The 26,590-nt window shown below is 38.2% G+C and overlaps 2 protein-coding genes and 1 pseudogene across 5 annotated transcripts in view; 2 read left to right on the top strand and 1 right to left on the bottom strand.

The window, feature by feature from the left end:
- Window positions 1–1,840: 1,840 nt before the first annotated feature.
- ifi30a (IFI30 lysosomal thiol reductase a) lies at window positions 1,841–5,096 on the top strand. The gene is made up of 7 exons (XM_072364519.1): window positions 1,841–2,038; window positions 2,612–2,800; window positions 3,023–3,097; window positions 3,248–3,334; window positions 3,430–3,582; window positions 4,753–4,821; window positions 4,912–5,096. Exons 1-7 carry the CDS (start codon window positions 1,907–1,909, stop codon window positions 4,978–4,980), a joined length of 774 nt encoding a protein of 257 aa, XP_072220620.1. The 5' UTR covers window positions 1,841–1,906; the 3' UTR covers window positions 4,981–5,096.
- A 274-nt stretch (window positions 5,097–5,370) lies between these two features.
- Window positions 5,371–26,590, top strand: part of pde4ca (phosphodiesterase 4C, cAMP-specific a) — a 50,958-nt gene continuing 29,738 nt past the window's right edge. For 2 of the 4 annotated variants that reach the window (XM_072364511.1, XM_072364510.1), the window contains exons 1-2: window positions 5,371–6,274; window positions 7,870–8,099. In XM_072364511.1, coding sequence (XP_072220612.1) covers window positions 6,236–6,274; window positions 7,870–8,099 — 269 coding nt within the window. In that variant the 5' untranslated portion in view covers window positions 5,371–6,235. Of the gene's footprint in view, window positions 6,275–7,869; window positions 8,100–21,805; window positions 22,640–26,590 lie in introns of those variants that run through there. The other 2 variants (XM_072364512.1, XM_072364514.1) reach the window with 2 other exon arrangements.
- Window positions 16,350–17,012, bottom strand: LOC140269073 (uncharacterized; annotated as a pseudogene).

Below are 26,590 nucleotides of genomic sequence, written 5' to 3'. Positions count from 1 at the left end.
AAGGCAGCCCACATCCAAAGAAGAGCTTTGGGATGTCCTTCAAGAAGCCTGGAGAACTATTCCTGAAGACTACTTAAAAAAATGACCAAAAAAAAGCTTGTCTGAGAGGGTTCAGGCAGTGCTAAAGAAAATAAAGATACTCAAACCAAATACTGACTTTCAACCTTGGAACTCAATTTCTGCCATATATATATAATGCCATTTAGGTCTACACATTTTTCAGTAAATTCCTACACTAAACATGACTGCTGAATTTGCGGTATTTTTCAAATTTTGCTAAAAATTATCTTTGCAAACTTTTTGAACAGGAAATATAGTAAACATGTTTGCAAATCGACTGCTGGGATAGGCTCCAGCCCACCCGCTACCCGATTGACGGTATAGAAAATGGATGGATGTTTGCAAATCTTCAATGAAACATGTTCAGGTGAAAAACACTAAATGTGCACGTAGGATTGGTTTGCTTACATGAGACCTCCCTTGACCTTATTAAAAAAAAAAAAACATTTCCTTGTTACCTCTGACTGAAAGCTTTTTGTAGTAAACTAACCAGCATGACCATGATATTTCTTAAAATACAAGACTAAAGATAATGTTTTGTCTGCTTTGAGAATAAAGCCTTGGAGGTACTTTCAACATTTTGGAATTGAAAACCAAAACTACTGAAATAACCAAATAGCACCAGGGAGGCAAGAACATAGGTTTTGGGATTCAGTAACCTTCCACTATCTTAGTGTTTCACAGCAAAGCAATACTGATTTAAATGAATAATCCATACTCCCTGCACATGAAAAGAAAAGAAGACAGTATTAGCTAAATGCCTTTGTTTTAGCTAATACTGTCTAAATCAAACCACTGGTAACCAGACAGGTAACTGAGTGAATCATACAGTGACATTTTTTTATTTTCCTGTCTATTTGTATTAAGGTTTCAAAGCTGCAAAATAACAAATAACTACAAGTTTAGAATTAACTGAGTGTGAAGTAGAATATCAAATATCGAGTTTTGTAAAACAACATAACAAAATAATAATGCACAGCACAAATACATTAAAAAATGGCCTGTGATACTCGAGTGAACATATTCTTACAAATAGCCCTGGATCATGTGAGAATCACCAGGTAAGCCTTTAGTAATGTTCAAGGGTTTTTCTGCATGTGTTTTGTATGGCTCTTCTTGAGAAAGACCATGGACTGAGGAACTAAGCTGAGAGATAAAACTGTTTTACAATGACTAACATGCTGTATTCAAGTCATGTTAATAAGCACTTACAACGGGAAGAGTAGCACACAATGGGAACTGATCATGACACAGTACATGGAAGGAGAAAAACTTACCTTTGAACTCTCCAAATGTGATATTCTGTAGAGTACACTTTCTCCAGTGCACATAGCAAGTAGTGTAGTGAGAAACCATTAAGCTGACAACATTGTGATTTTTATTTTAAAAAAGGAATTTGATACTATTCGCAATGAAGCAGATTCCACTACAACTCCACCTGGTGTATTCCTGGTAAAGATTCACTTCTAATGAATTAAAGTTATAATTGCTTCAAAAGATTGGTGGAACACTTTGTTTTACATAAGAAAATTATATACTAAATGGACTTCAGGTTGTGTAAACTTGTGTGACAGTAAACCTACACTAAAATCTCATGACATTTGACTCATGCCTTTGACTCAGGCGTTTTCGAAACACGATCAACGTGAATTTCTCTCTGGTGCCCTGCTAGTTACAAATGACGCTATCATGACTGCATGCTCGACAGCCAATCAGAAAATCGTTAGTCTCCAAAATGAGGCGTCATTGTTGTATTTAAAGTGACACTGTGTGGTGGTTCCGAGGTCTGCGTTGTTGTAAAGTTTGTAAGTCTTGCCAAACTGAAAAACTTTTACCGCAGCTGAAGATGAAGACTCTTGTGCTGCTAATTTTGACAGTCTGGTTGAGCACTCCATATGGTAGCTGTTTTCTCTCCTCTTCATGCACCTATCCACCAGCTAAGTGGTGTTCATCCTTAGACTCATCTATACAATGTGGGGTAAGCTGGTTTGCAAGGCTTTAAACGTTATTCCTGCGAGGGTTAACTGCAAACGTCACTGTTCTGACAATTGTTCCATTGAACACCGCAAATACGGGGTAATGCTTGTGTTAAGTTTAATTTCCCGAAAATCAAACGATGTGTTGTTCGGGCATGTTTTTTATCGTAATGATAATTGTTGTTGTTGTTTTTAGCACGGAACCATTTTAAACGGGTTCTGACTAACTTAAGGGGAATTTAGCGACGGAACGAGGAAGTAAAAGTCTTAAAAATATACTCCCTGTTCTGTTTTTGCAAGTAGTCATTTGGAGTTACAGGAACCTGCGGAAAAATTGAGACAATATTGAAATAATTGTAAACATCGTGTCTATTTTTATAATGTATGTGAAGTGTTCCATAATATACACTACTAGACTTGTTCGAATTTTCCTCTGCATAAACTGTGGTTTATATAGTTTTAAGCAGGACTGGTCACGTGATTCTCAATCTAACAGGAAATATTCCAGTTTAGCCCTAGGTAGAAGGTAGAAGGTTGAGAGCAGAAGCTAAACCCCGCGTTGCTCCCTTGTGTAGGTTTTGAAGCAGTGCCTTGAGTCTGACTTCATCAGGTCCCGTCAGACAACAAGTCCAGTCCAGGTAGCGCTTTACTTTGAGAGCCTGTGTCCTGGCTGCAGACTGTTCCTGACTGAGGTGCTTTTCCCAACCTGGCTCTTGTTAAATGACATCATGTCTGTTTCTCTGGTGCCCTATGGCAATGCACAGGTAAGCATGAACAGGGATTCTCAGGCATACACCAGAGTTCTAACTCCCATACATTGTGGAATCTATCATAGTGTTGCTGTGTTATAAATGCTTGTAATAGTTTGTTTGTAATGTAATTGGACAAAAAAAAAAAAGGAAATTCATTAAAACAGTCAAAGGGGCCCTATTTAAGAGCAGTTCCATATTTTTACTTATGAATCTGTTGCCTTTACAAAATTCTAGGAGAAGCCTGTTGGACAGAAGTATACGTTTGAGTGTCAGCATGGGGAACAGGAATGTCTGGGCAACATGATTGAGGTAATTTTACGAGTGCTGAATCTGGCAAATACATTTTTACTGCAATTTGAAGCAATGTAATTGCCCTAGTTTGATTCATTTTTTTTTTTTTTTTAGTTATGACATACTTTCCAGCACATTAATATTGACACTCTTAACTGTTCTTCCCAGACTTGTATTCTGAACATGACTAGCATGGCTTTCCAGATCATCTTCTGCATGGAGTCCTCCACTGATGTCATCAGCGCAGCCGACAGTGTAAGGAAGTGTATGTGTGCGTGTCCCAGTCACTTGGCTGGTGCATGCTTCCTACTATTAACGTATTCTTATCTCCAAACATATGTGTTTTGTAGTGTGTGAAACTGTACGCCCCTGAGTTGAGCATGGAGAAAGTGAAGAGTTGTGTTAGTGGGGCTCTGGGAAACCAGCTGATGCATCAGAATGCCTTGCAGACGAGAGCTCTGAATCCTCCACACCAGTATGTGCCCTGGGTGACCATTAATGGGGTAAGATGTCAGTGCAATTCGTAGCACGTCTTGTGAATACTCATGGCATTCTGTAGAAAAATGTAAAAAAGAGACAACCGAAACCATTAAACATCAGGAAACATCTGAAAAGAAAAATGAACCTTTCTTTGAAACAAGTGATTTTACATTTACAGTGATTTAAGTTGAAGGCCATTTTGACACTTTTACACATTGACCCAAACCATAAAAACGGCGTAGACTGGTGTGTGTGTGTGTGTGTGTGTGTGTAGTGTTATGGAAGTTTTCAATCGCTTCCTTCCTAATACCTCTGATGAGCAATGAAATAGAGAAACTTACTTTTTCTGCCGGCCGGCTAAGTTTTTATTCTTCGTTGCAAGGAAAAAGATCAGTCCACACCATTCAGCGGCAATGGTATGAAAAGATACAAACAAAAGGAACACAGAGCATTTATACCTGAGGTGGTGGGTTTTGTTCTTTAGATGTGTAACAACATCTCCAGGGGGGGCAGGATGCAGTCTTGATGATAATTAAGAAACAGGAGGTTAAAACAATTATCTTGTCTGAGTGTTAATTAAGAGGTAAAACAATTAGCGTGTCTGGGTGATACAAATGGTTAATGTGGATTGGAGAGTCTGTCAGTCCTGAGACATAAAATTTACCATCACAGTAGCTACAGATTGATGCAAGTCCACAAGTCCAAGCAGTCTCCTCTTCACCCAGACAGCTTTATACAAGTAGCATGATTAAAAAGTAGAATTTTCTCCAAAGGAATTCTTTAAGAGAGAAGAAAAACACACAATTTTCTATCTAATGTTCTGTATAATTTTCTTTGTAATCATAGCTTATTTTTTTTTAAGAAACTAACAATGAAGCATCATATAGCCACATGTACTGAGCATGTGACGTACGTTTAATCTCTCTTTCATTCACGAAACAATGGCTATATTTGGTTATAAGATCGTTTTGGTGTCAATGTTTCACTGTATTAAATACCAGAAGAGTCCACTTCCTTCATAAGGTGTGAAGGTTAGACCTAATTGTTGCCAGGGGGCTGTTTTGTTGCATTCATCAGGGCATCTGAAGTTTTTAATTGTAATCCCCCTCCCCACGTAATGTCCTCCTGACAGTGATGGTGATATACCAACTGCCTTTCTTTCCTCTGTAATACCTATTTTTGTTATTTTGAAGGAGCACACTGATCCCCTGCAGGAAAAAGCCCAGTCCTCTTTATTCACTCTGGTGTGCGACCTGTATAAGGTATAACTCAAACCTCTGCGTATGGCGTACACTTCAGATGTCTGTCTTTACACTGTATCCCTGACCTAAAAAAAGCCATGCTCTTTTAAGGGCCCCAAACCGCCTGCCTGTGGAGGGAGCCAGAGACGACACTACAAAAGTTTCTGCCAGAACAAGTGAAGGAGCAGCACAGAACAAGCCAGCTCTGTTCCAGGTGTGGCGCATAAACAAAGAACACTGACGAAAGTCTTCAAGATTTGTTTTGTTTTTCTTTTTAGATTGTCTCTGTTTTCATTTTGTCTATAAAACACGATTTTGATCACCCCATTTTATAATTCAGATACAGTTTGAATTGAACACAATGTTTGTTCATTGAAATAAACTGATTTTGTAGCATATAACTACGTGTTATCATTTTGTTTTTTACACCAATTGACATGTCCTTTACAGTTTTTACTGTCCATTAGGTGGCACCATATCTCATAAATCATATTCAGCCGATTCATATCAGAGATATTATGGGCGAAAGAAGCGTTGAGTTTCATTTCAGAAGTTAGGAATGATCATGTTTTCTTACTAGATTTGTTCACTTTGAAACAACAATTTCCTAGATCCTTTGCAAGTCAATTTGATTTTCATAATGTTCAAAATAAAATTGCAAAGTATGTTGAATACATTGAATCAAAGTTAATAACCAAACTACAGATAAATACTGTAAAAAGAGTGTGCCCCAGAGTCACAACTGACATTATGCTTTGTTTTGTATTTGGCTTTTAAACCTCAATTCATGTGGGCATACGTCAGAAGGAGGCAGGGTCATTAAAGTGGACTCCATTTCCAGACGGCTGTGCTTAATGTTTAACGCAAACACAAAAGTAGGTGAAAAGCCCAAGCTTGACTGCTGGAGGACAAAAAAAATTCAACACAGAGATTGTAGTTATTAGCTCAATCAAAACCAGAGTCTGACTGGCCCGACTGGAAGGTCTGGATGTACGATCCAGAGATTCAACAGTCGGATAGACGCAAATGAATAATGACCTGTCACCAAGCTGCTCCCCTCTTTCAATCTCATTACCAGCTATGGTAACATCTGCAGGTTTTGTATACTTTCTTGCTGCTTTTTGACGGAGTGAAAAATCAACATTCTATTGCATTCATCTTTCATGGGTCTGATTGAGTTACAGTCTGAGAAGTGCCAGTATGGAGTTAAAGACCAACCAAAAACAGTGCTATGAATGTTAAGTGTTTATCAGTGAACAAACAGACAGCTGAGGGTTCTGAAGAGGCGGAGAAATAGTTCCATAGTGAGTGACAACCGAAGGAAGCATTGGTGCGACAGACTGCCTCGTATCTGATCTTAAATGTGGTTCCTGTATCCTCCTCTTTGGTATTTCCTTCCCAGTTGTCTTGTTTCCCAGATACAGTAGCTGAAAGTATGAGGAGAAATAATTCAAAAATTTTCAACTTCACAGAGGTAAGGGTAATGAATTAACCTTCAAAAATACTAAGAAATGTTAACGCCTCTTGTGGCAAAGGACCTGTGTTTTTTATTTAAAAGTTTTTAAAAGTATTAAAAGTTCACTGACTTTATGCTAGCTATCAAACAAAAAACCAAAATGGGCAAGTTGCTTATGTAGTTTATTTGAATTATGAAGCAGTACTCTTGGCAGTGTATTCTACGATTTTACAATTACCAAGCAGTAGCAGAGAAGATTAACTGTGCATTGTTTGTTACAATAATGATAAAGATCCAACACTGTCAGGAAGACACAGTCATTTTTTATCGTAAATGTCCACTCATGGATTAAATTTGTGATAAAGGTAATTAACACAGTTCTATGTCATGGTCATCCTGGTCAGAAATGGTTAAAAAAGTAACTTGACAAGAGTGCTGACAGTTGAACATGGAAAGATGCAATTTCCAGGCAAGTGGAGCAATAGTCATGGGATACAGGAGAAAACAAAAAGACTCTTATCTGTATCCCTTAAACACAGATGCCCCGAGAGCTCAATCCCAAAAAGCATCTCCCTGTAAGAACTGTCTTTTGTGTCCAAGGTGATAGTGTGTGGGTCTCAGGACCTGAAATCAGATCAAATTTACAGAAATGATGCCTAAGTAGGCTCTTGCGAGGCTTGTCACATTTTTGGCAACATCACAAAAACAGCCCTGTTTGCAGCTTACCTTTAATTTTTTCTTTACATTTTTCTGATTTTGTAACTTACTGATTCATAAATATTTATACTTTAAGCTGCTACAGATTTGGAAATACACATATGGAGCAGAAGTCTTCCTACATATTGTGTCAGTCATTTTAAAATGTTTACAGTTCTAACTAATTACTGATTGAACAGTCAGATAGTTATGTATTTACAGTTTTAATTAATGTGCAACAAATGAGTTTTAACTATGTAGAGCCCTTTTACTCATGTGAGGAGAAGTTTGTCCTGGTTGATGCTGAAATGCTTTCCAAAGTGATTTCCATCCAGCTACCTGCCTTTTTTAAAACATTTTATAACTTTTTTAATGATGTTAAATGCTGAGCATTGTTAATTATTCTCTTCAAGTGGGAGTTTTTCTAACAGCACAGAAACAGCTTTAGTCAATTTGAATGTATTTATCTATTCAATGTTTTTATCTCATCTCGAGCTTCCTCACTGATAGCGCTGCCTCAATTCAGTCTTTAAATTCAGTCCAGTTGTATATTATGATGATGATGATGTGTGTGTGTGTGTGTGTGTCAGAGAGAGAGAGAGAGAGAGAGACTGATACAAAAGGACTTTTATTTCCGGAGAGCACTTTGAATATAAATCAGGTTTGATTGATTGATTGAGAAAAAAATAATATGCAGTGTACTAAAATGAAGATGTTTGCAATTTGCTAAACTATTTTTCTCTCAAAATAGATTTTCTTTCTAAGAAGCAAATACATTTCAGTGGCCTTTATTTAATAGCCTTGATTCTTTCTTTTCAGGATAACACATATGATCTTGTAAATATAAACACACTGATCACATGAAAAGCTCACCTCAGTTCTATCATATTCTCTTCCCCATATCATATCACATCTAGAGACAGTGGGATTCTTCTGAGCTAGCCTCATGCAGTGAGCCTCTCCAGGATTCTGAAATAAGATGTGCTGTGAAGAGGCTCTTCACAGGCAATCTGCTGTTGCCAAGGCTTTCCTGCAGACCCTCCACACAGGAAAGACCAAAGGATGGGACCCAGTCTCTCCCTACAGCCCCCACCATCAAACACTCCAGGAGTCTTGGGACCCTGACTAGCTGCATATCAAGAGCCTAGTAAGTCATGATAATGGAATCTTTTAAGTGATATGCTTTTTGTGTTTTCTTATATTCACCAAATGTTTGAATTAGCTAAATACATGTTATATTTGTTTTGAGTTTTACATTTTAAACAGCATAACAGGAGTTCCCTTTTTCTCTCCTTAAAAAACTAATCTTTTTTAAGATTAATGGATATTGTCTGCTCAATCAGTGTTGCTCTCTCTTGTAAGTCACCACATTTGAATTAAGATTGTAGTGCCTTTACTGTTGTTTTATATTTAACAGAACAATTTTAATCACTCAATTGAGGTAGGAAAAACTTAATTTTCACCCTAAGGTTTTGATTTAACGAAGATGGTACTTAAGGAATTGCTCTTCAAGCTAACAAATGAGTGCTATAAAAGACATAGGACAAACAAGGCCATTATTACTGTTGCCAAAACAACTTTTAAGCTGCTGCTGCAAATATATCTGTGGGTTTTTTGCCCCTCTTCTTTACACTCAATGTGTACATGCGTGTGTGAATGTGCGTACACTACCACCATTGTCTTTACCTCATGTGTTTAGGGAATCCAGCCTGACTTGTTTTATTACGTTAGTAGATGTAGCGCCTGTCAGGCATGATCAGATATGGCTGTGCTCTGCAATGAAGATAGTGTTGTCTTTGTTATGTTTTCAGGTTGTCCATCCAGTTCTCATAAACATGATATTTTGGAACAGCTCAATGTTTTTTTTTTCAAGTTTGGCATGAACAATAACTTGGACTCAATGTGATCACAAGCCAGTGTGAACTCACTAAACAGGCTTTTGACCACGACTCAATCGTGTAACTCAAAGATACATGATGTAAACACTAGCAAGCAGATTAAGTGTGTCAAGTTCAAAATGTAGTTTTTTTTTATTCAGTTTACCTGCAAATCTATAAAAATGAATGCTGTTACTTTGAAGACAAAAAAGCTTTTAATTTTCAAAGGGCCAAGTTGATAGGAACATGTTCTATCAAAACCGCCCCGGCCAGTTTTTACAAACTGCCAGGGCGGTTTTGATGGAGTACTAGAGAAACTGTTTATGGAGAAGCATTTAAAGCCACAAAATATTTAAACCTGATTATGCCACGCATGATAGGAACATTTTCTGATCAATTCAATTATTTTATTGTACATGTCATATATCAAAGGTAACATTAAACTAGTTCTGCCAATTTCTAAAACATTCACATGATGAAGGCTGCTATTAGTTGATACTGTAGGTGGAAGCTCTGAAAGATTAACACTGATAGTTGTGTAGCCAGTTTATAATTATTATAATATTATTATAATTATTATAATATTATTATAGTTATTATAATTATAGTGATTATAAGATTAGTGACAGTGTTGAAAATTAGTCTAACTATGTTAGTTTTGCATTGCAAACCTGCAACATATTCCAAAAGTGTTGGGACAAAAAGGCTTTTATTATTTTGTAATGTTGCTATTCCTTTTCACAAGACTTAAGAGACCCATGAACTGTTTCTATCGTTATTTTGTTCCATTCCATTCTTCATTATTGTTGGCGCTTTTTTCGCCTCAATATTTCCCAAGTATTCTCCATTGAACTTCAAACCAGCCACTCCAGTCTCATACCCTCTTCTACCTCAGCCATACTTTTGTAATGTATGCAGGATGTGTTTTTGCTTTGTAGAAAATACAGTATATATATAGATTTTCCATATCATCTCACATCTGACACACACTTCATGTTGTTACAAATTTCCAGATTTTTGATCCGAGCATGACCTCTGGTTTTGTAAACTTTGAATTATGCTTTTTTTGAGCAACAGCTGTGAGCGTACTGCTCTTACGCAAGATGAAGCCACAATATGAATTAGTTGGAGGTAGTGAGCTTGTATGAGACATCTGGCTAAAAAGATAAGATGATAAACAGTCATTATCAATCAATAGACACAGTCCCTTGTCTTACATAAAAAGTTGACTGCAGTAGTATGTGAGGGAGTAACTTGATTACTAAGTTTTCAGAAAGGAATACAATGAGTCTTAACGTCTTGTGCAATATAATATGAATTAGAAATTATTGCTCTCTTACATGCAACCCATCAGAGGTAAGTCTTAATGAAATTGAGCGACCTCATTTAGAACCTGCTGAAATATTATCACAGGAATATACACTCTGTTCTCCCTTCAATTGGAACTTTGAAGCCCTCACCTCTGCCTATGTCGCTCACATGACTGGAATGATGATGCATTTCAGGGACAGGATTGGTTTGAGTTGCAAGATTATCTTCAGATGCATAGAGCCTGTAAAAAAGAGCATCTTTACTGTTGAGCATTAGAGGAAAGATAAATAACTTTTCTGAAATTTTCCACTGAATTCTCACTCACTCAACAAAAGGCAAGGCAAGGCAAGTTTATTTGTATAGCAGAATTCAACAACAAGGTGATTCAAAGTGCTTTACAGAAAACAGAAGAAATAAAAAGCATAATTTAAAATTTAAACAAAAGAAAGAAATAAGAACAATAGATAAAATCAGAAAAAATTATATATATGAAAGATAAAATCAATAGTTAAAATATGATTCCGTTTTGAAACTCAAGCTTATTCAAATGCATCTAAAAATAGATGTTTCTTCAACCTGGACTTAAATACTGAGTGTTTCAGCTGATCTGAGGCTTTCTGGGAGTTTGTTCCAGACATGTGGAGCATAGAAGCTGAATGCAGCTTCTCCAGGTCTGGTTCTGACTCTGGGAACTGATAAAGAACCAGATCCAGATGACCTGAGGGGTCTGGAAGGTTCATAGTGGGTCAGGAGGTCACTGATGTATTTTGGTCCTTGACCATTCAGAGCTTTATAGACCAGCATCAGAACTTTAAAGTCTATCCTCTGATGGATAGGCAGCCAGTGTAAAGACTTCAGAGCTGGACTGATGTGCTCCACTTTTTTGGTCTTAGTGAGGACTCGAGCAGCTGAGTTCTGGATGAGCTGCAGTTGTCTGACTTTTTAGGCAGACCTGTAAAGATGCTGTTACAATAATCAAGCCTACTAAAGATGAATGCATGGACTAGTTTTTCCAGGTCCTGCTGAGACATCAGATCTTTTAGCCTTGATATATTCTTAAGGTGGTAGTAGGCTGACTTTGTTATTGCCTTAATGTGTTTGTCCAAATTTAGGTCTGAGTCCATCACTACACCCAGATTTCTGGCCTGGTTGGCAGTTTTTAGATTTATAGATTGAAGCTCTGTGGTGACTTTCAATCGTTTATCTTTGGCTCCAAAGACAATTACCTCAGTTTTGTTTTTGTTTAGCTGGAGGAAGTTGTGGCACATCCAGTCATTAATCTCCTCAATGCATTTTCCAAGAGCCTGTACAGGCCCTCTGTCTCCTGGTGACATTATAATATATATCTGTGTGTCATCTGCATAGCTATGGTAGTCTATCTGATTGTTTTTTATAATCTGTGCCAGTGGGAGCATGTTGATGTTAAACAGAAGAGGTCCCAGGATGGAACCTTGGGGAACTCCACATGTGATTCTTGTCTGCTCAGATGTAAAGTTACCTATTGACACAAAGTACTTCCTGTTCTCTAAGTATGTTTTAAACCAGTTTAGTACGGTTCCGGAAAGACCAGCCCAGTTCTCCAGTCGTTTGAGTAATATATTGTGGTCAACTGTATCAAAGGCAGCACTGAGATCCAGTAAAACTAAGACTGACATTTTTCCACCGTCTGTATTCAGACATATGTCATTAAACACTTTGGTCAGAGCAGTCTCAGTGCTGTGGTGCTGTCTAAAGCCTGACTGGAAGGTATCATAGCAGTTATCTTGTGTTAAAAAGTAATTAAGCTGTTGAAAAACCGCTTTTTCAATGATCTTACTTAAAAATGGGAGATTTGATATGGGCCTGTAGTTGTTCATTTGCGTCTTGTCAAGATTGTTCTTTTTCAGCAGAGGTTTAATTACAGCTGTTTTTAGTGGCTCTGGAAACACACCTGACGTTAAGGACAAGTTCACAATCAGTAACAGGTCTGACTCCAAAGTCTTTGAGACCCCTTTGAAAAAACCTGTTGGCAGGATGTCTAAACAGCAAGAGGAGGAGTTCAGCTGACGTAAGATGTGCTCCAGGTCTTTACTGTTAACGGGTTGAAATAGTGTCATGGTGTTTAAACCGGTTTTCAGTGGACACGGTACATATGCTGAACCTGCTGCTGATGTACCAACTGCTTGTCTAATATTTTGGACTTTGTCTATGAAGAATTTGGCAAAGTCATTGCAGGCCATGGTGGAATGGAGTTCAGTTCCCACTGACACAGGAGGGTTTGTTAGCCTGTCAACTGTAGCAATTAAGGCCCGAGCATTATGACTGTTTTTGGTGATGATGTCAGAGAAGTAGGACTTCCTTGCATTCCTCAGTTGTAAATTATAAGAGTGAAGTTTCTCTTTATAGATGTCATAATGAACCTGGAGATTTGTTTTTCTCCATCTGCGCTCAGCTTTCCGACACTCTCTTTTCCCATTTTTCACCAGTGTGGAATTTCGCCATGGAGACTTCTTCCTTCTAGAGATAACCTTCACCTTAATGGGAGCAATAGTATCCATAACATTTAACATTTTAGTATTGAAGCTACTGACGAGCTCACTGACTGAACCCCCGGACAGGGCAGGTGTTAAAGAGAAGACCTGGTTAAAGGTCTCACTACTGTTTTCAGTTATACACCGTTTTGAGATCACTGCTGTTGAGACATTTGTGTGCACTGAACTCGTACTCTCAAAGAAAACACAGGAATGGTCAGACAGGCCCACATCAGACAGTAATCTTTGAAATGCTTAGACCCTTGGAGATCAGTAAGTCTAGAGTGTGCCCCCTATTGTGCGGGGCTCTGTTATATGCTGAGTCAGCCCAAAGTTGTCCAGAGTGTTACTCAGGTCTTTAGTCCCTCTGTCCTGAGGGTTGTCCATATGGATGTTAAAATCACCAACAATAATTATACAGTCAAAATCAACACAGATCATAGACAGAAGTTCACTGAGGTCTTCAGAAAAATCTGCACAGTATTTAGGGGGCCTGTAAATATTCAGAAACAGGACTCTGGGTGGGGCCTTCAGCTGTATAGCCATATATTCAAAGGACTGAAAACTTCCAGGAGATAACTGCTTACATTGAAATGATTCATTGAATAAGACTGCGAAAAGTTAAAAGTTGACATGACATTGCTAGTGGAGTGCTTTGTGTAGCAGCCTGTTTACATGTTTCCTGTAATAACAGAATTTAAAGAGCATGCCTTATCACAAAAAAACCCAGCCAGCTCTGACTGGTGAGTTCCTGTGGCCTGATCAGGAATTGCCCACATCTTGGCATCAGCTCAATTGGTCATAAAAGGAAAATACTATTGTTTTTTTTTCTTTGGTCACCGTTGGTCTGATTGTTGGTGTGAAAGTTATGTATAGTAGAAGGTATGTCATATAGAAAAACCTAAACAATAAATTTGATTTCACTTTCACTTTTCTATTAGCTGGGACTTGGTTTCCACCAACTCTTGAGAAATCTATTTCTTTCCTAGATGAAAATCATTCTACTCTGTTTACCAACTGGATGGACAGATATAGCACAGAAAAGCTCTGCCAGTGTGCTCTGTAGTGTTGGACAGGTAGTATAAAGAACTGAAAAAGTTCCTGGAAACAAAGGAAACAAAGGATATTTCTCATCACCTCACACATATACGCTTTCACATTATATACAGAAATATCAGTCAGCATCAGACAGCACAGATGCCTTTTTCCCAAGACAACCTCTAGTTTCTTGAATTAATTTCTCTACATTGATTATTTAATTCAAATATTTGACAGCAACCTCTAATTGCAGATTCTCAGTGAAGACAGCAGATCTGTGACCGTTTATAACCCTCCAGAGAAAATATGATTCAAATTTGATGGCGAGCACTGAACTTCTTGTCTACTGTGTGATGAAAGAGGTCAATTGGAGTACATATATTTAGGCACTGACTGTTTTGATACTGCCTTCTTAAATCTTTAGAGACATGCTTTCATGATGACTGGTGCTCTAATCTTTCTCGTCATGTGTTTTGTTCAAGTAAAAGTTGCCCTGTTTTGCAATCTTGTGTCAAATATTCCAGCTTCCTAGGTTATTTCAGTTTGTCGTGACAGTACCGTTGTTAGCTATAAATCCATAATCACCAGAGCACCTTTTCTCACTCTCCAGGGATAAAGAAAGATACTAGAGGGAGAAGGGGTGAGGGGTGGGTCAGGGTGCAGGTTGTGAAAATGATGTTGCCTCTGGTCACAGATAGAGAACGCCATCGTGACAGCACCCATGCGCTCCATAGCTTTTATCTACCTCTTCTTTTTATAGTCAAAGGCTGTTCATGTGACTCCTGGTGAACTAAGAGCATGTGAAAGGCATGAGGAAATGTGCAACTCAACAACAAGTAGCACCTCTGGAAGCAGAGAAAAAACTTGAGTGTGCCAAGATCAAGTGAAAATAAAGAAGGTGGAAGTTATAGTTGGAATGAGAGTAAGGAAGGCTGGAGGGCTGAGCCAGGCGACGGCTCAATGTTTATACACTAGAGGAACTTAGGGAGGAAGTAATTATGGAGCACAGTTTGAAGTTGATGAACAATATGTTCCTTAAGATTATGATGGAGGGAAGAGAAAGGCAGAGGGTTGGAGTGAGGAAATGAGAAACACAAGGAGGTGATCTGTCTTGGTTCCCTTCACTGTAAATCAGACATCCATATTTAGTTTGAGAGAGGGAAGGCCTATCAGAAATGTAAACAAAGCCTGGGGGAGGGAAGCAGGGACAGTACATCAACACTAATGTTTTAGTCCATTTCTCAGCACAGCAGTTATCAGGACTTATCACTAGGAATGAGACAAGAAAGACAACGGATCTTGGAGGTTTACTATGAAAGTAGAAAATCTGATAGGGCAGTTTCTGTGCTTACTTTTTAAAAAAAAATTTGATTTTTAAAGCAAGTTGCTGTAACTTTGAGAATAGTTATAAACAAAACCGTGATAGTTTTAACTGTGAAGAAGGGCTGGAATTGTGGCACTAACTTCTTTTGGATTTGGAAAATTTAGAGAGACTGCCATTGGAAATAAAGCACCTCTGTCATATGCCATGCCACAAAAGATTCTCTAAGAGAGAATCCTTGGTTACCAGTGCAGAGCGAGCAAAGGGAGTTACTTCTCGACAACTGACAATCCATTGCTCACTATGAGTGACCTGTGCTCTGAGAACTCAGAGGAAGAGCAGTGTGAAGTTAATGAAACGTCATGGAAACGAGATGGATCCCTACCCATCATTCAGCTCCTTTCCAGGTCCAAAGCAGGCTCAGCAGCAGGATCTCCAAAGATCTCTCCAAAGGATTCACCACGTGGGTCACCTCGAAACTCCCCACTTCTCTTCAGAAAACTGCTGATGAACCGCAGTATCAACCTACAGAGGCGCCGCTTCACACTGGCTCATACGCCCAGGTATCTTTCACTCTCAGGCCAAGATGGCGAGCCTCACAGTGCTTTGTGCTCCATTGAATGAATAACTATTCAAATTCAAATCTGACCGTGCAGACAGTTATCTCTTGCTTCTGGTAAATAATTCTTTTTAGTCAACAAAAGTGTTGAGCGACCCCTGGTCACCCACTTTTTACATTGAGTGAAATTCTTATCCCATTTTTCTGTAACAAACTAATTATTGGTGTGATCACATTTAGGATACATCAGTGTTTAGGTAGGAACAGTCAAGTGCGATACTTTTCAATTGCGGTACAGTTCCTAGACAGGGATGAGAGGTTTCTTTAGCACTTGGTTTTTCCTCAGTCACTGTGGTTCATTTCATGAAGCAATCTAAACATTCTTTGAAACGTAAGTCGATTTTCAATGGGATGTTTCATGGGATATCACAACTCCATTTAATGACAGCAAAAGGTAGTTGCTGACCCAAAACGTTACATTTATGCTTTGCTTTGTTATTTTGTGAGCAGTGTTACTGCTAAGGTTTTCACCTTACAATAACACACAATGACAAAGTGAAACATGTTTGTTTGAAACTTGTGCAATTTATTAGAAATAAAAAATTAAATTCTTTGCAGAACCTCTCAAGCTCCATCAGGTTGGATGTGGAGCATCTGTGTACAGCCATTTTCAGATCTCTCCAGAGATGTTCAATCAGGTTCAAATCTGGGCTCTGGCTGGGCTACTCAAGGACATTCAGAGTTGTCCTGAAGCCACTGCTTTGTTATCTTGGCTGTGTGCTTAGGGTCTCTGAAGCAGATTATCATCAAGGATGTGTACATTGCTGCATTCATCTTTCCCTCGACCCTGACTAGTCTCCCAGTTCCTGCTGCTGAAAAACATCCCTACAGCATGATGCTGCCATCACAATGCTTCACTGTAGGGATGGTATTAGCCAGGTGACACTAGTGCCTGGTTTCCTCCAGATATGATGCTTGGCATTCAGGCTAAAGAGTTCAATCTTTGTTTCATCAGACCAGATCATTCTCATGGTCTGAGAGTCTTTCAGGTGTCTTTTGTCAAACTCCAGGCGGGCTATCATGTGCCTTTTACTGAGGAGTGTCTCCCATCTGGCCACTCTACCATACAGGCCTGATGGTGGAGTGCTACAGAAATGGTTGTCCTTCTGGAAGGTTCTCCTCTCTGCACAGAGCAATGCTGGAGCTCTGTCAGAGTGACCATCGGGTTCTTGGTCACCTCCCTGACTAAGGCCCCTCTACCCTGATCGCTCAGAGTGGATGGGCGGCCAGCTCAAGGAAGAGTGCTGGTGGTTCCACACTTTTTATATTTACGGATGATTGAATCAATTGAATTTACCACAGGTGGACTGCACTCAGGTTGTAGAAACTTCTGAAGTATGATCAGTGAAAACAGGATGCACGTGAGCTCACTTTTGAGAGTCATGGTAATCGCTGTGAATACTTATATAAATATATATATCTATATCTATATATATATATTTTTTTCAATACATTTGGAAAAGTTTCAAACAAACTTCTTTCACTTTGTCATTATGGGGTATTGTGTGTAGATTTTTGAGGTCCATCCATCCATTTTCTATACCCACTTAATCCGTCGTCGGGTCGCGGGGGGGCTGGAGCCTATCCCAGCTGTCATTGGGCGAGCGGCGGGGTACACCCTGGACAGGTCGCCAGTCCATCACAGGGCTAGATTGAGGTAAAAGATTAATTTAATCTATTTGGGAATAAGGGTGTAACATAAGATATATTGGATAGGATATATTGCGAAAACATTTGACTTCTGCTCCTGGTGTTCAGGATTAATAAATCTTTTATAATTGTTAATTAAGCCATCCATCAAAATGCCAATAAGAATCAACTGGAACAAATTTGGCTTAACTTTAAAAAAGTAAAGTCACTCTCTTTCTATATAAAGTTGATAATGAAATGAAAACATTCATCCACAAAGCAAATGGTTTTTCATTGCAAATTCATGTTTCTGGGCCTGCCTCTTTTGCAATTCTTTTGACTCTCTTCACATCACTTTTTAGAAGTTTGTAAAAAGAAAAACCCCAATTCATGCTGAATCTTTTGATACAGTTAATTGCACAACAGCTCTTCAACAATTTAGGTTTCTGTTATCTTGGTGGTCAAACAGCTTGAAGGTCAAGTGTCTTTTTGCTGGTCGTTGCTGGTGTCATTGGCTAGTCTCAGTCATTGTGATCAGTGTTTTGGTGTTTATTATTAAAAAGTTCTACAACTGATTAGATGTTATTCTTTAGGAGAAATTAATTTTTTCCAATTGCAAATTTATGGTCACTTCAGCTTACAAAAAGCCCAAGTTGATGATAAAGATGACCAATTAATAAACCAATTAATATTTCACAGTGACAACATCTATCTTTCATATACAGTCTATAGTTATTAAATCAGTTTTCAGTATTTTAAGTTTAATCTTTTTAACCAGAATGTATCTCTAGGCTTTCAGAAAAGGTTTGCACAGATAGTTTAGTTTCCCATGCCTGCCTTATCAATTTTTTGATTGTCCCTCAACATTACAATTTTGACATACCTCTTTATAATGGGTATTTTGTCAAAGCTAACAGTAATGCTTACTTCTTTAACTGCTGAATCTAAAAGCTTTCCCATTGTTATGGGGCTAGTACCTTAAGAAACTAAATAAAGAGAAGTCCTCTGAGTTCTCGGCTCAGTAGATACAGGGAGTACATGAAGACTTATGTGCTTGCTCTTAGAGGCAACAGTAGCTCATTTGGTGTGGTTTATTGATAGCTGAGAAATTCTAGCAAATAAAAGCATTTGTGGACTTTTCTACACCACCTTTATGCAATCAGTCGGTATTCTCCCATCAGCCTCTGATTCCCAGATTGTGCGCCACATACTCCTGTAGTCTGACCTTCCTGCTTTTCCCTAGTATTTCATGTGTACCTTTGTATGATTTATGTCCGTTGCCAGTATTTGCTTTTTGCCTGCCCTTAACTAATTCCCGCTGTGCTTCTTGGGTGACTGTGGCTCAGTTGATGAAGGTTGGTGGTTCAGTTCCAGTGAATCAAAGTACCTCTGTTGCAAGACACTTACCTCCTTCTTGCCCCTTTGTTCATTGATGTGGGACAGTAGCAGTGTATAAAGTGCATTAATTATTAGTTAAACATATGTGTATATATACAGATATTTATATGTACACAAAGCATGAACATTTTAAATTTACTCATCCATTACTCATCTATTTGCATAGATCGCAGTAGTCTTGCTATCAGACAGTTTTGCTCTGAAACCTGTGAATAGCTTTAGTTTTATGATCCAATATTTCTTCAAGCCCATGATTTCAATGCAAATTAAACACTTAATTGGTGAATAACGTTAAAGCAAGCGTTGTTTGATCAGTTAAGCCATATTTGACTTTAACTTCTTCAAAAGGGAAGAAGAAACAACACCTAAAACACACCTTTTTATTGTTTTTTTTTTTTAAATGTAAAGACTTTCATGGATTGTAAAGCCCTGTAAATGCCACTCACATGCCACCATTGTCAGTGTTTATGCTCAGATTTAGCCATCATTGAAAATGTTTGCAGATACAAGCTGTCTAAAGCTTGATGTAGTGGTATTAGATTACATCCACCTCTGTGAAATAAGATTTAAAGCATGAGAGAAACTTTGGCTGGTGCTGTAAAATCTTTCCTTACTTTTACTGTCAAGAAATTAGAATTAAACATTTCAGAACAAGCCTAATAACTGCAAAAGGTCATTCACCTTTATAAACACATACTGTTTAATGGTCTTTGAGAATGATAGACACTTTTCTTTTCCAGGGTTTACTGAACTGTTTCTGAAGTGTTTCATTAGTTTCCGAGTGTCTGTTGAAAATGTAAATACTGGAGTGCAGGATTCCAGCAGAGGGGATTTCAAGGCTCACTCTGAAAACTATGTTTGCAGGATAGCATTGATACTCAGTGTGACAGCTTTTATAAAACACAGACTGAAGTCAGACCATTTAGGAAGTCTCCCTCGGTAGGGTATGTGCAGTGTCCCACTGTTTCAAAGCTGAAATGAATGAGGAGATGAGTTATTGCAGGATGACTGGCAAGGAGGAGGATTTAAACAAACTGGGAAACCAGCGGAAAATAAATGTCGCAGGCAGCTTAAATTTAGAACATACTCGCAAAGTTATTTTCACTGAGTGTCTAAGTTGATGAAGCCTCTTTTTCCACCTGAGAGACACCCTGTCAAATAGATTTTTTGTTGAAATAACGTTTATAACTGTTTTTGCAAGCCAGCTTTTGGGTGACACTTTTTTTTTAGTTCTCTTATATCTTTTAACTTTTTTATCGACTATACTATCTTATTCAAAATCTGTTGAAGCAAACCAGCATCACCCATTTCTAGCATTCTATTTTAGTATATAATACTAATAGCGAGTTTATGTTATGCAATTAATTTTTCAAAATTGTTTACTTTTGTGTAATTTTACTATAAAGTGGCATCTAAACCATTTGATAATATGGTTCATGTGGCTAGATTGATCACTGTGGCAGGCAGTTTGTCCTGCAATGCCGCCTGAGGCCTCGCCCAGTAGTGGTTAATTATTTTGAGCTTCTTAAACTCTCTCTATCATCAAGTAATCTGCTGATTCTACAAATCCCCAGAACAGTGTTACTTATAAATTCTATAAATATATTGCATTTTATTCAAATGTGTTGCTGGCATGACATTTGCTGTGTGCTGAGAATATGTTCTCAGTACAAGGAAGTATGTTATTGAAACACTGAGAATAATTTTCTTTGTACCTACGTTTGTTAAATAGAGACAAACAAATTATAGATTTTGATTTTTGATGCATTTTGGAAAAAGTTTTTCTGTAAATGGAATTTGCACCGTTCTTGCAACCGTATTGTAGGATATTATGCATGAATAGGTGTTGCCACATTATCATAATATTTCATAATATTTTTCAATACATATCATGACATATGATAGAGCAGGAGCTATATTATCATCTGCTGTAGTTTTCTGTAACAGTGATATGTTGCTTAAGTCCAAATCAGTGGCACAGCCAAGGTGACAATCTGATCTTGATTAGTCCTTAATTCCCCTCAGAGTGAGTCAGTCAAAAAACTTAGGTTAGCCCTTCCACTCTCTCACAAAAGGTACATTAAAGTTGTTGTAGTTGAAAAACATCATTCGTATGAAGATGAGTGCATGAACATGCATTCATGTTATTCTTCCCACTAGAGGGTGCTACATTGTGAAATGTCGAAAGTAAACCTCTCATGATTCTTGAATAAATTAGAATAGGAAATGGATCGATTTTATTTTTGCGCAAGTTAAAGTCTATACAGACCTAATTATTATAAAAGTACAAATATTTGTTTCAAAAATGACTTTTGGCTTCATCTTAATGAGAGATATTGTCAGATCAGCTGTTTTTTGGAGCGCTTTCTCTCGGCTTTGCACAGAGACAACAGAATACATACTATACATTTTCAAACACCACTTGTAGGTATTAATTTGTTAGTTAGATGAATTACAGCATGACAGCAGTACTAAGGATTAGGAAAAATTGAATCACCGTAAAAACAGTGTGCGCACACATAATGCTGTATTGATTCACCAATACATGACGACTGCTGCTGGCATGGATTTAGGTTGGTTACATATGAAGAGAAATTGAACTTAACATACTCCGGTTTGGTACAGTGTAACATTTTTGCCCTCTTCCAACCTCACCTCTGTGACTAAGTTCTGTTAGCATTAGTCTACTTTCTCAGGCAGTGTACTCTCTCTTTGTGTTGTTTGTGCGCAGTCTCTCTCTCTCTCTCTCTCTCTCTCTCTCTGTCTCTCTCTCTCCTAACCACCCAGTACCCCATCCCTTATCTCTCCATTCACAATCCCTCTCTCTGTCTCTCACTCTCAGGGGAGGTAGCGTTGCTTGTTGTTTTAAGCCTGAGTTTGGTCCCACCACTCTCAGGAGAGAAGAGAAGTGAGAGCAGAAGTCTGTAATGACCCGCTGACAGGGACTAGATGGGACAGCCCACTCCAGGGAGCATCTGATGGGATTGTACCACTTTTTCCAGATAATCTTTTCCCACTAAGAATAACTCTGCTCAGTCTGTTGGTGTGGACCGGACTTCTGAAAGACAGAAAATACCTGTGGACCTTTGTTGAGGAATGTGTTTTATTTGGGGGGGAGGGGGGGAGGGGTTAAGTTTGCAGCTCATTTGGAAGAATTCAAACTTGTTGTCAATTTTGTGTATGGACAAAAAAAAATAAACAAGGAAAGTATTTGTATTGGCATGTCTCAGGTGAGCAGGAAGGAGAATGAAAAAGGAATTAGCCCAAGATGAGCACTGACTGCTGACACCATCTTCAGTTTGATTCAGGCCCCTTACTTTCCCTGTGAGTGAGATGATATGCTCACTATCTTTAGGTCTTTAACATCCAACACTCTTTCTCTCATCCAAGACGCATTTTTTAGGCTGCTGACACCCCACACTCCGAGCGGGTCCTTTGTGATTTCCTCCTTTTCCACAAAAGCAAGTGGACATATCCTTACAGCTGGGACTTAAAACTTTGATGCACTTTGATTCACTTTGGTTTGTTGATTGTGAATTGAGCTTCATGTGAACACGTTTTTTTCTAACAGATACAGGAGTAGGTTTGTCTTGGGTTTCCAGTCACTTTTTTTTTTTTTGCTTTTACCAGGTGTGGCTGAGGCCCTTGCATTTTGCTGTTTTACATCTTGAGGTTGTTACTCTTTTTTGGATCTTGTCGTTTTTGCACCATTGTTTCAAAGGAACCTATCTCCTGGTGCCAAAAGTTGTGACCAAGACAACATAAAATAATTTGGACATCTTCTCCTTCTGATTAATGACACCATGGAAGTTTTTGCTCATGCCACAGAAGTTAAATTGGATCCTTTTCCACCCAAAGATGTCATTTTGACGATTCTCTGAACTTAACCCTTTTTGAGCACGTCAGTAAAATGATGAACAAAGATTCTCGCTTTTCAAGGAAGATGCACGGCAACTTCTCCACACGCAGACATTCATGTATTGGGTATGTATCCAGTTGTTTATCAAAAGTTTTGTGATTCGGATTACTGATGCTTATGGACAGGGGAGACAAAATTAAAAAAAATCTTTAGGAAGTATTTTAAATGTATGTTAAATGTAATGATAATTATTAGGCATTTCAGGGGTCCTGTTTTGTCATCAATATGTTTAAAATTCCTCTTAAAGGACCCTTTAGATCACAAAAAGAATATTTAAATGTATGTTAAATGTATTCAAGATGCAGCTCAGTGCAAATAAAAGCTTTATTTAGTGTTGAATAATCACTGTTGGGTGGGTAGAACAAATTTTCTGTCCACTAATGTCCATCCTTAGGGTCCATGGACCACAGGCAAGCTTTGCAGGCAGAATATGTGCATCCTGTGGTCACTGAAGAAGTATTGCCATACACTCATAAACTTGCCTATGAAAGAGCGAGTGTGGCAGATTTTATCTCTGATGAAAACAGAACGAGAGGGATAAAATTGTGTGTCAAGTTGTCTTAATTCCAAGAGGTAAATTACTTCATGCTGACTAGATTGATTAATTGTAGTTGTATAATGATACAACTGTGTGTTCATCAGGCCACAGTCAGACAAAGTTTAACATCTAATATAGCTATGAGATCCCTGAGGGGCTCATTATTATGGAGGACAAAAATAGACTCAATAGACTAAAAGGCTGCATAGATACACATATTAATACACAGTATGTGAATAAACACAGGTACCTGGAGGCCTGCATGGCTCCAATACATACATGATAACACATACAATGTAAATGGTAACTCACAATCAGGCCATCTTTAAAACAAGATTTAAATGCTGCATGAACTCATAAAGGGTCATGCTTCTCTTACTTACTCTAAATGTGGGGGAAAAAACATGCTTTTGGAATTTTTCAGTGCATTGTGTGGTGCAGCAAACATTTCTGAACTCTGGGCATAAGGCATGTGCCTAGCGAGTGTCATCCCAACTCCTCCAGCCATGAATCTTTTTGGATCATATGAGGAGATAAAAGCAGGTGATTTTAGACCACAGCCAGAAATACATAAGTGCAGAGGGGAATAGAACAAGTCTCTATTCTATTTTTCTCATATTACCTGACTGGTACATTTTACTTCCTGTTTTTTGTGTGTGTGTGTGGGGGGGGGGGGTCGCATTTGGGGTTTTCACATCAAAGCAATGTTTCTATTTCAAGTAAAGACAATCTTTTAATTATTGTAATGATGGAGGATTTGAAATTGATGATCCACTGTCACAGCAGTACTATATTAGTTTCAGTAGTTAGATTTATTTGGAAAAATACTGTACTCATTCAACATGAACTAATGTGCACGCTCACACACAAACACAAATACATACACTCATGTGCACACACACAAACAAAGCACTGTCTGTCATCCAACTGTGACAGTTCCTATCCTCACTTGTACCAACAGTACCAAGACACCATTCATTCCCTCCTATCTCTTCCACTCATTGCAGCCTTCTCAACAATACACACCACATTTTATGGTTTCATGCACAGTGTAAACAACACCATTAAGCTGAACATGTATGAAGCAATTAGCTCACAGACTATATGAAATGAAGATAGTTGATGCTTACTGACTTTTTTTTGTTTATGTTAAGTAGAATGATGGAAGAAGACTGTAAAAAAGAGATCATTTAGACAAATGGAGACGCACACAGGCAAGAGGGTGGTGAAGAAATGATAGTGGGGGTTTGAGTTGAGATAGTGCTTTTAGCGCAGCGATAATGACCAAAAGTAAAGAGTTTGGCAGAGAGATAGGGGGGTGTTACTGTGTGAACTGAAAGTAAATACATATCCTATGCACCAAAGCAAAAGAGAGACAGACAGGGATTGTGACTGAAAGAATTAAAAACAAAAGTGTCAAGTGAGGCCATTCAACTAAAGGGCAACAGTGTCAATGTCAGAGGTCTCAATATAGCTGCCTGTCCTCCCTCCCCAAACACACACATAGATTAGTCAATAGGGCCTGTGTGAGACTGTGGCCGGCTGGCTGCTGTGTGCGTCACTGCTATACTCCCTATTTTCAGCATGACTGATTTCCCAAATCGCCTCCAGAGCCTCATCGATTCCTGAACAATAGCCTGCGACAAGCAGTAACGCTGCTGAAATTCAAAATGAACAGCTCTGGTGTATTATCTTTTCAACTATGAGACAACAAAGGCCCTTTTTGTTTGTCCAAAGTTTAGTAATTCTGAAGAACCACGTAAAACCTGAGAAAGATTAAGTGTAACAAAGAATATAATTTAAAGGTACTGTTTTCTGACTATTCGCTATTCTGAGTAGTTTGGATGAGTGCTACTTTGGTCATTGGTCTTAGTAGAAGTTTGGATATGGTCTCCAAAATATATTTTGTTTTAAAAAAGAGTTGTTCAGTGATTCATGAACATCTATGTTGGGGGGAAGAGGGCTGTTGTTTCTGATATAAGTTCTGGTTCTCAGCTTTCTGTGAGGATTGTGGCCTCACGGGGAATTTCATTTCACTCCCACCACTAGAGGGAGGAACCCACTAAGTTATGCTCAGTTAGTATTTGAGTGGCCTTAGATGGACTGGGGACCCATCCAGGGTATACCCTGCCTCTAACCCAACGGTAGATGGGATTGTGACCCTGACTTGGAATAATTGGGTATAGAAAATGAAAGGATGGATGGATAGTATTTGAGTGCAGACCAAGCAGTAGCTGCAAACAAAAAAGGAAAGGAAAAATATATAATAGTTTAACACTTTACTAATTTATTTATTATACCTGTGATATTTTTGATGTAATGTTTTTATTTGGCACTATGTCATACTTCCACTTATACTGCTGTGTTTATGATGCGTAAAACTCATCTGTTCACTCTGTCTTTCCTGATGCAATCCCCCTTTCCTCTATATTTGATCAACAAGGTGTTGTGTGGAAGTACATAACGACATAGCAGCTCAGTATGTATATAGTGACCAGAGGTTGTCTGTACTCATCTCTTGAAATTGAGGGAATTTCTTCAAAGTTGCCACAAACGTCCACTCAGATGAAAGGATTGGAATTTGGTGGTGAAACATTGCTGGAGCTCACAGAACAGATTTTTGGCCATAATTCAAGAATTCACTTGTTTTTATTTATTTATTTTATTTTGCAATCTGCATTGCCCACCAAGAAATTGTGGTTGCATTCATTGTTAAAGATTTTAGTGCAGTATATTTGAGCTTCCTTGCATTGATATCCACGTTTGAAGCATTGTCTCCTGTTATGGATGTAGCTTTATGTTCTACTAGAATCAGTTTTATAAATATACTTGATATTCTTACTGAATCTTATATATATGAGCTTTTACAGACATGGATTTATAAACTTTAACTTTACAGGCTGACATACGCACACCTATACCAAGCAGTAACTTGAGTTTCAGAGATGATATTGTGATGTGACTGCAACTTTTTTTCCAGTAAACACATCCCTACTAAATAATTTACAAGACAACAAAGTTTGGGACCCATCTATACATTGTCCAAGAACTTCTCACTTTAACCAAAACATGGTTTTGGCTAGATTTTTATAAACAAATGGTAAGGGTTAGATGTTAATAAATACATGTTTGGGTTAAGAATAAAACAAATAGTTGGGCTTGAATAGTAAATGTTGCAGTTTTGCATATCATTATGCAAATACTGTCCAGTATAAAACAACTGGCAAAGTAAAGTGTTACCCTAAATCATTTTGTCGTGTCACTGCTATATTTGAGACATGCAGAAAAAATCCTATTTTACTTTTCTTGTAAGGCTAGGCTGACGCAGAGCCTTGTTTTCTAACTGTGTCTTTAACATGCGTTAGTTGGCTTACATTCCTGTGAGTCCTGGCCTTTGTGTGTTCCACATGTGTATGTATATGATTATAAGTGTAAATGTGTGCATAAAAATGTGTGTTTGAAAAGTCATTAATTCAGT

Source organism: Leuresthes tenuis, unplaced genomic scaffold (assembly GCF_036924035.1).
Source record: "Leuresthes tenuis unplaced genomic scaffold, fLeuTen1.0.hap1 SCAF_14, whole genome shotgun sequence".
NCBI lineage: Eukaryota > Metazoa > Chordata > Actinopteri > Atheriniformes > Atherinopsidae > Leuresthes > Leuresthes tenuis.
This window is presented reverse-complemented; position numbering and strand designations above follow the sequence as displayed.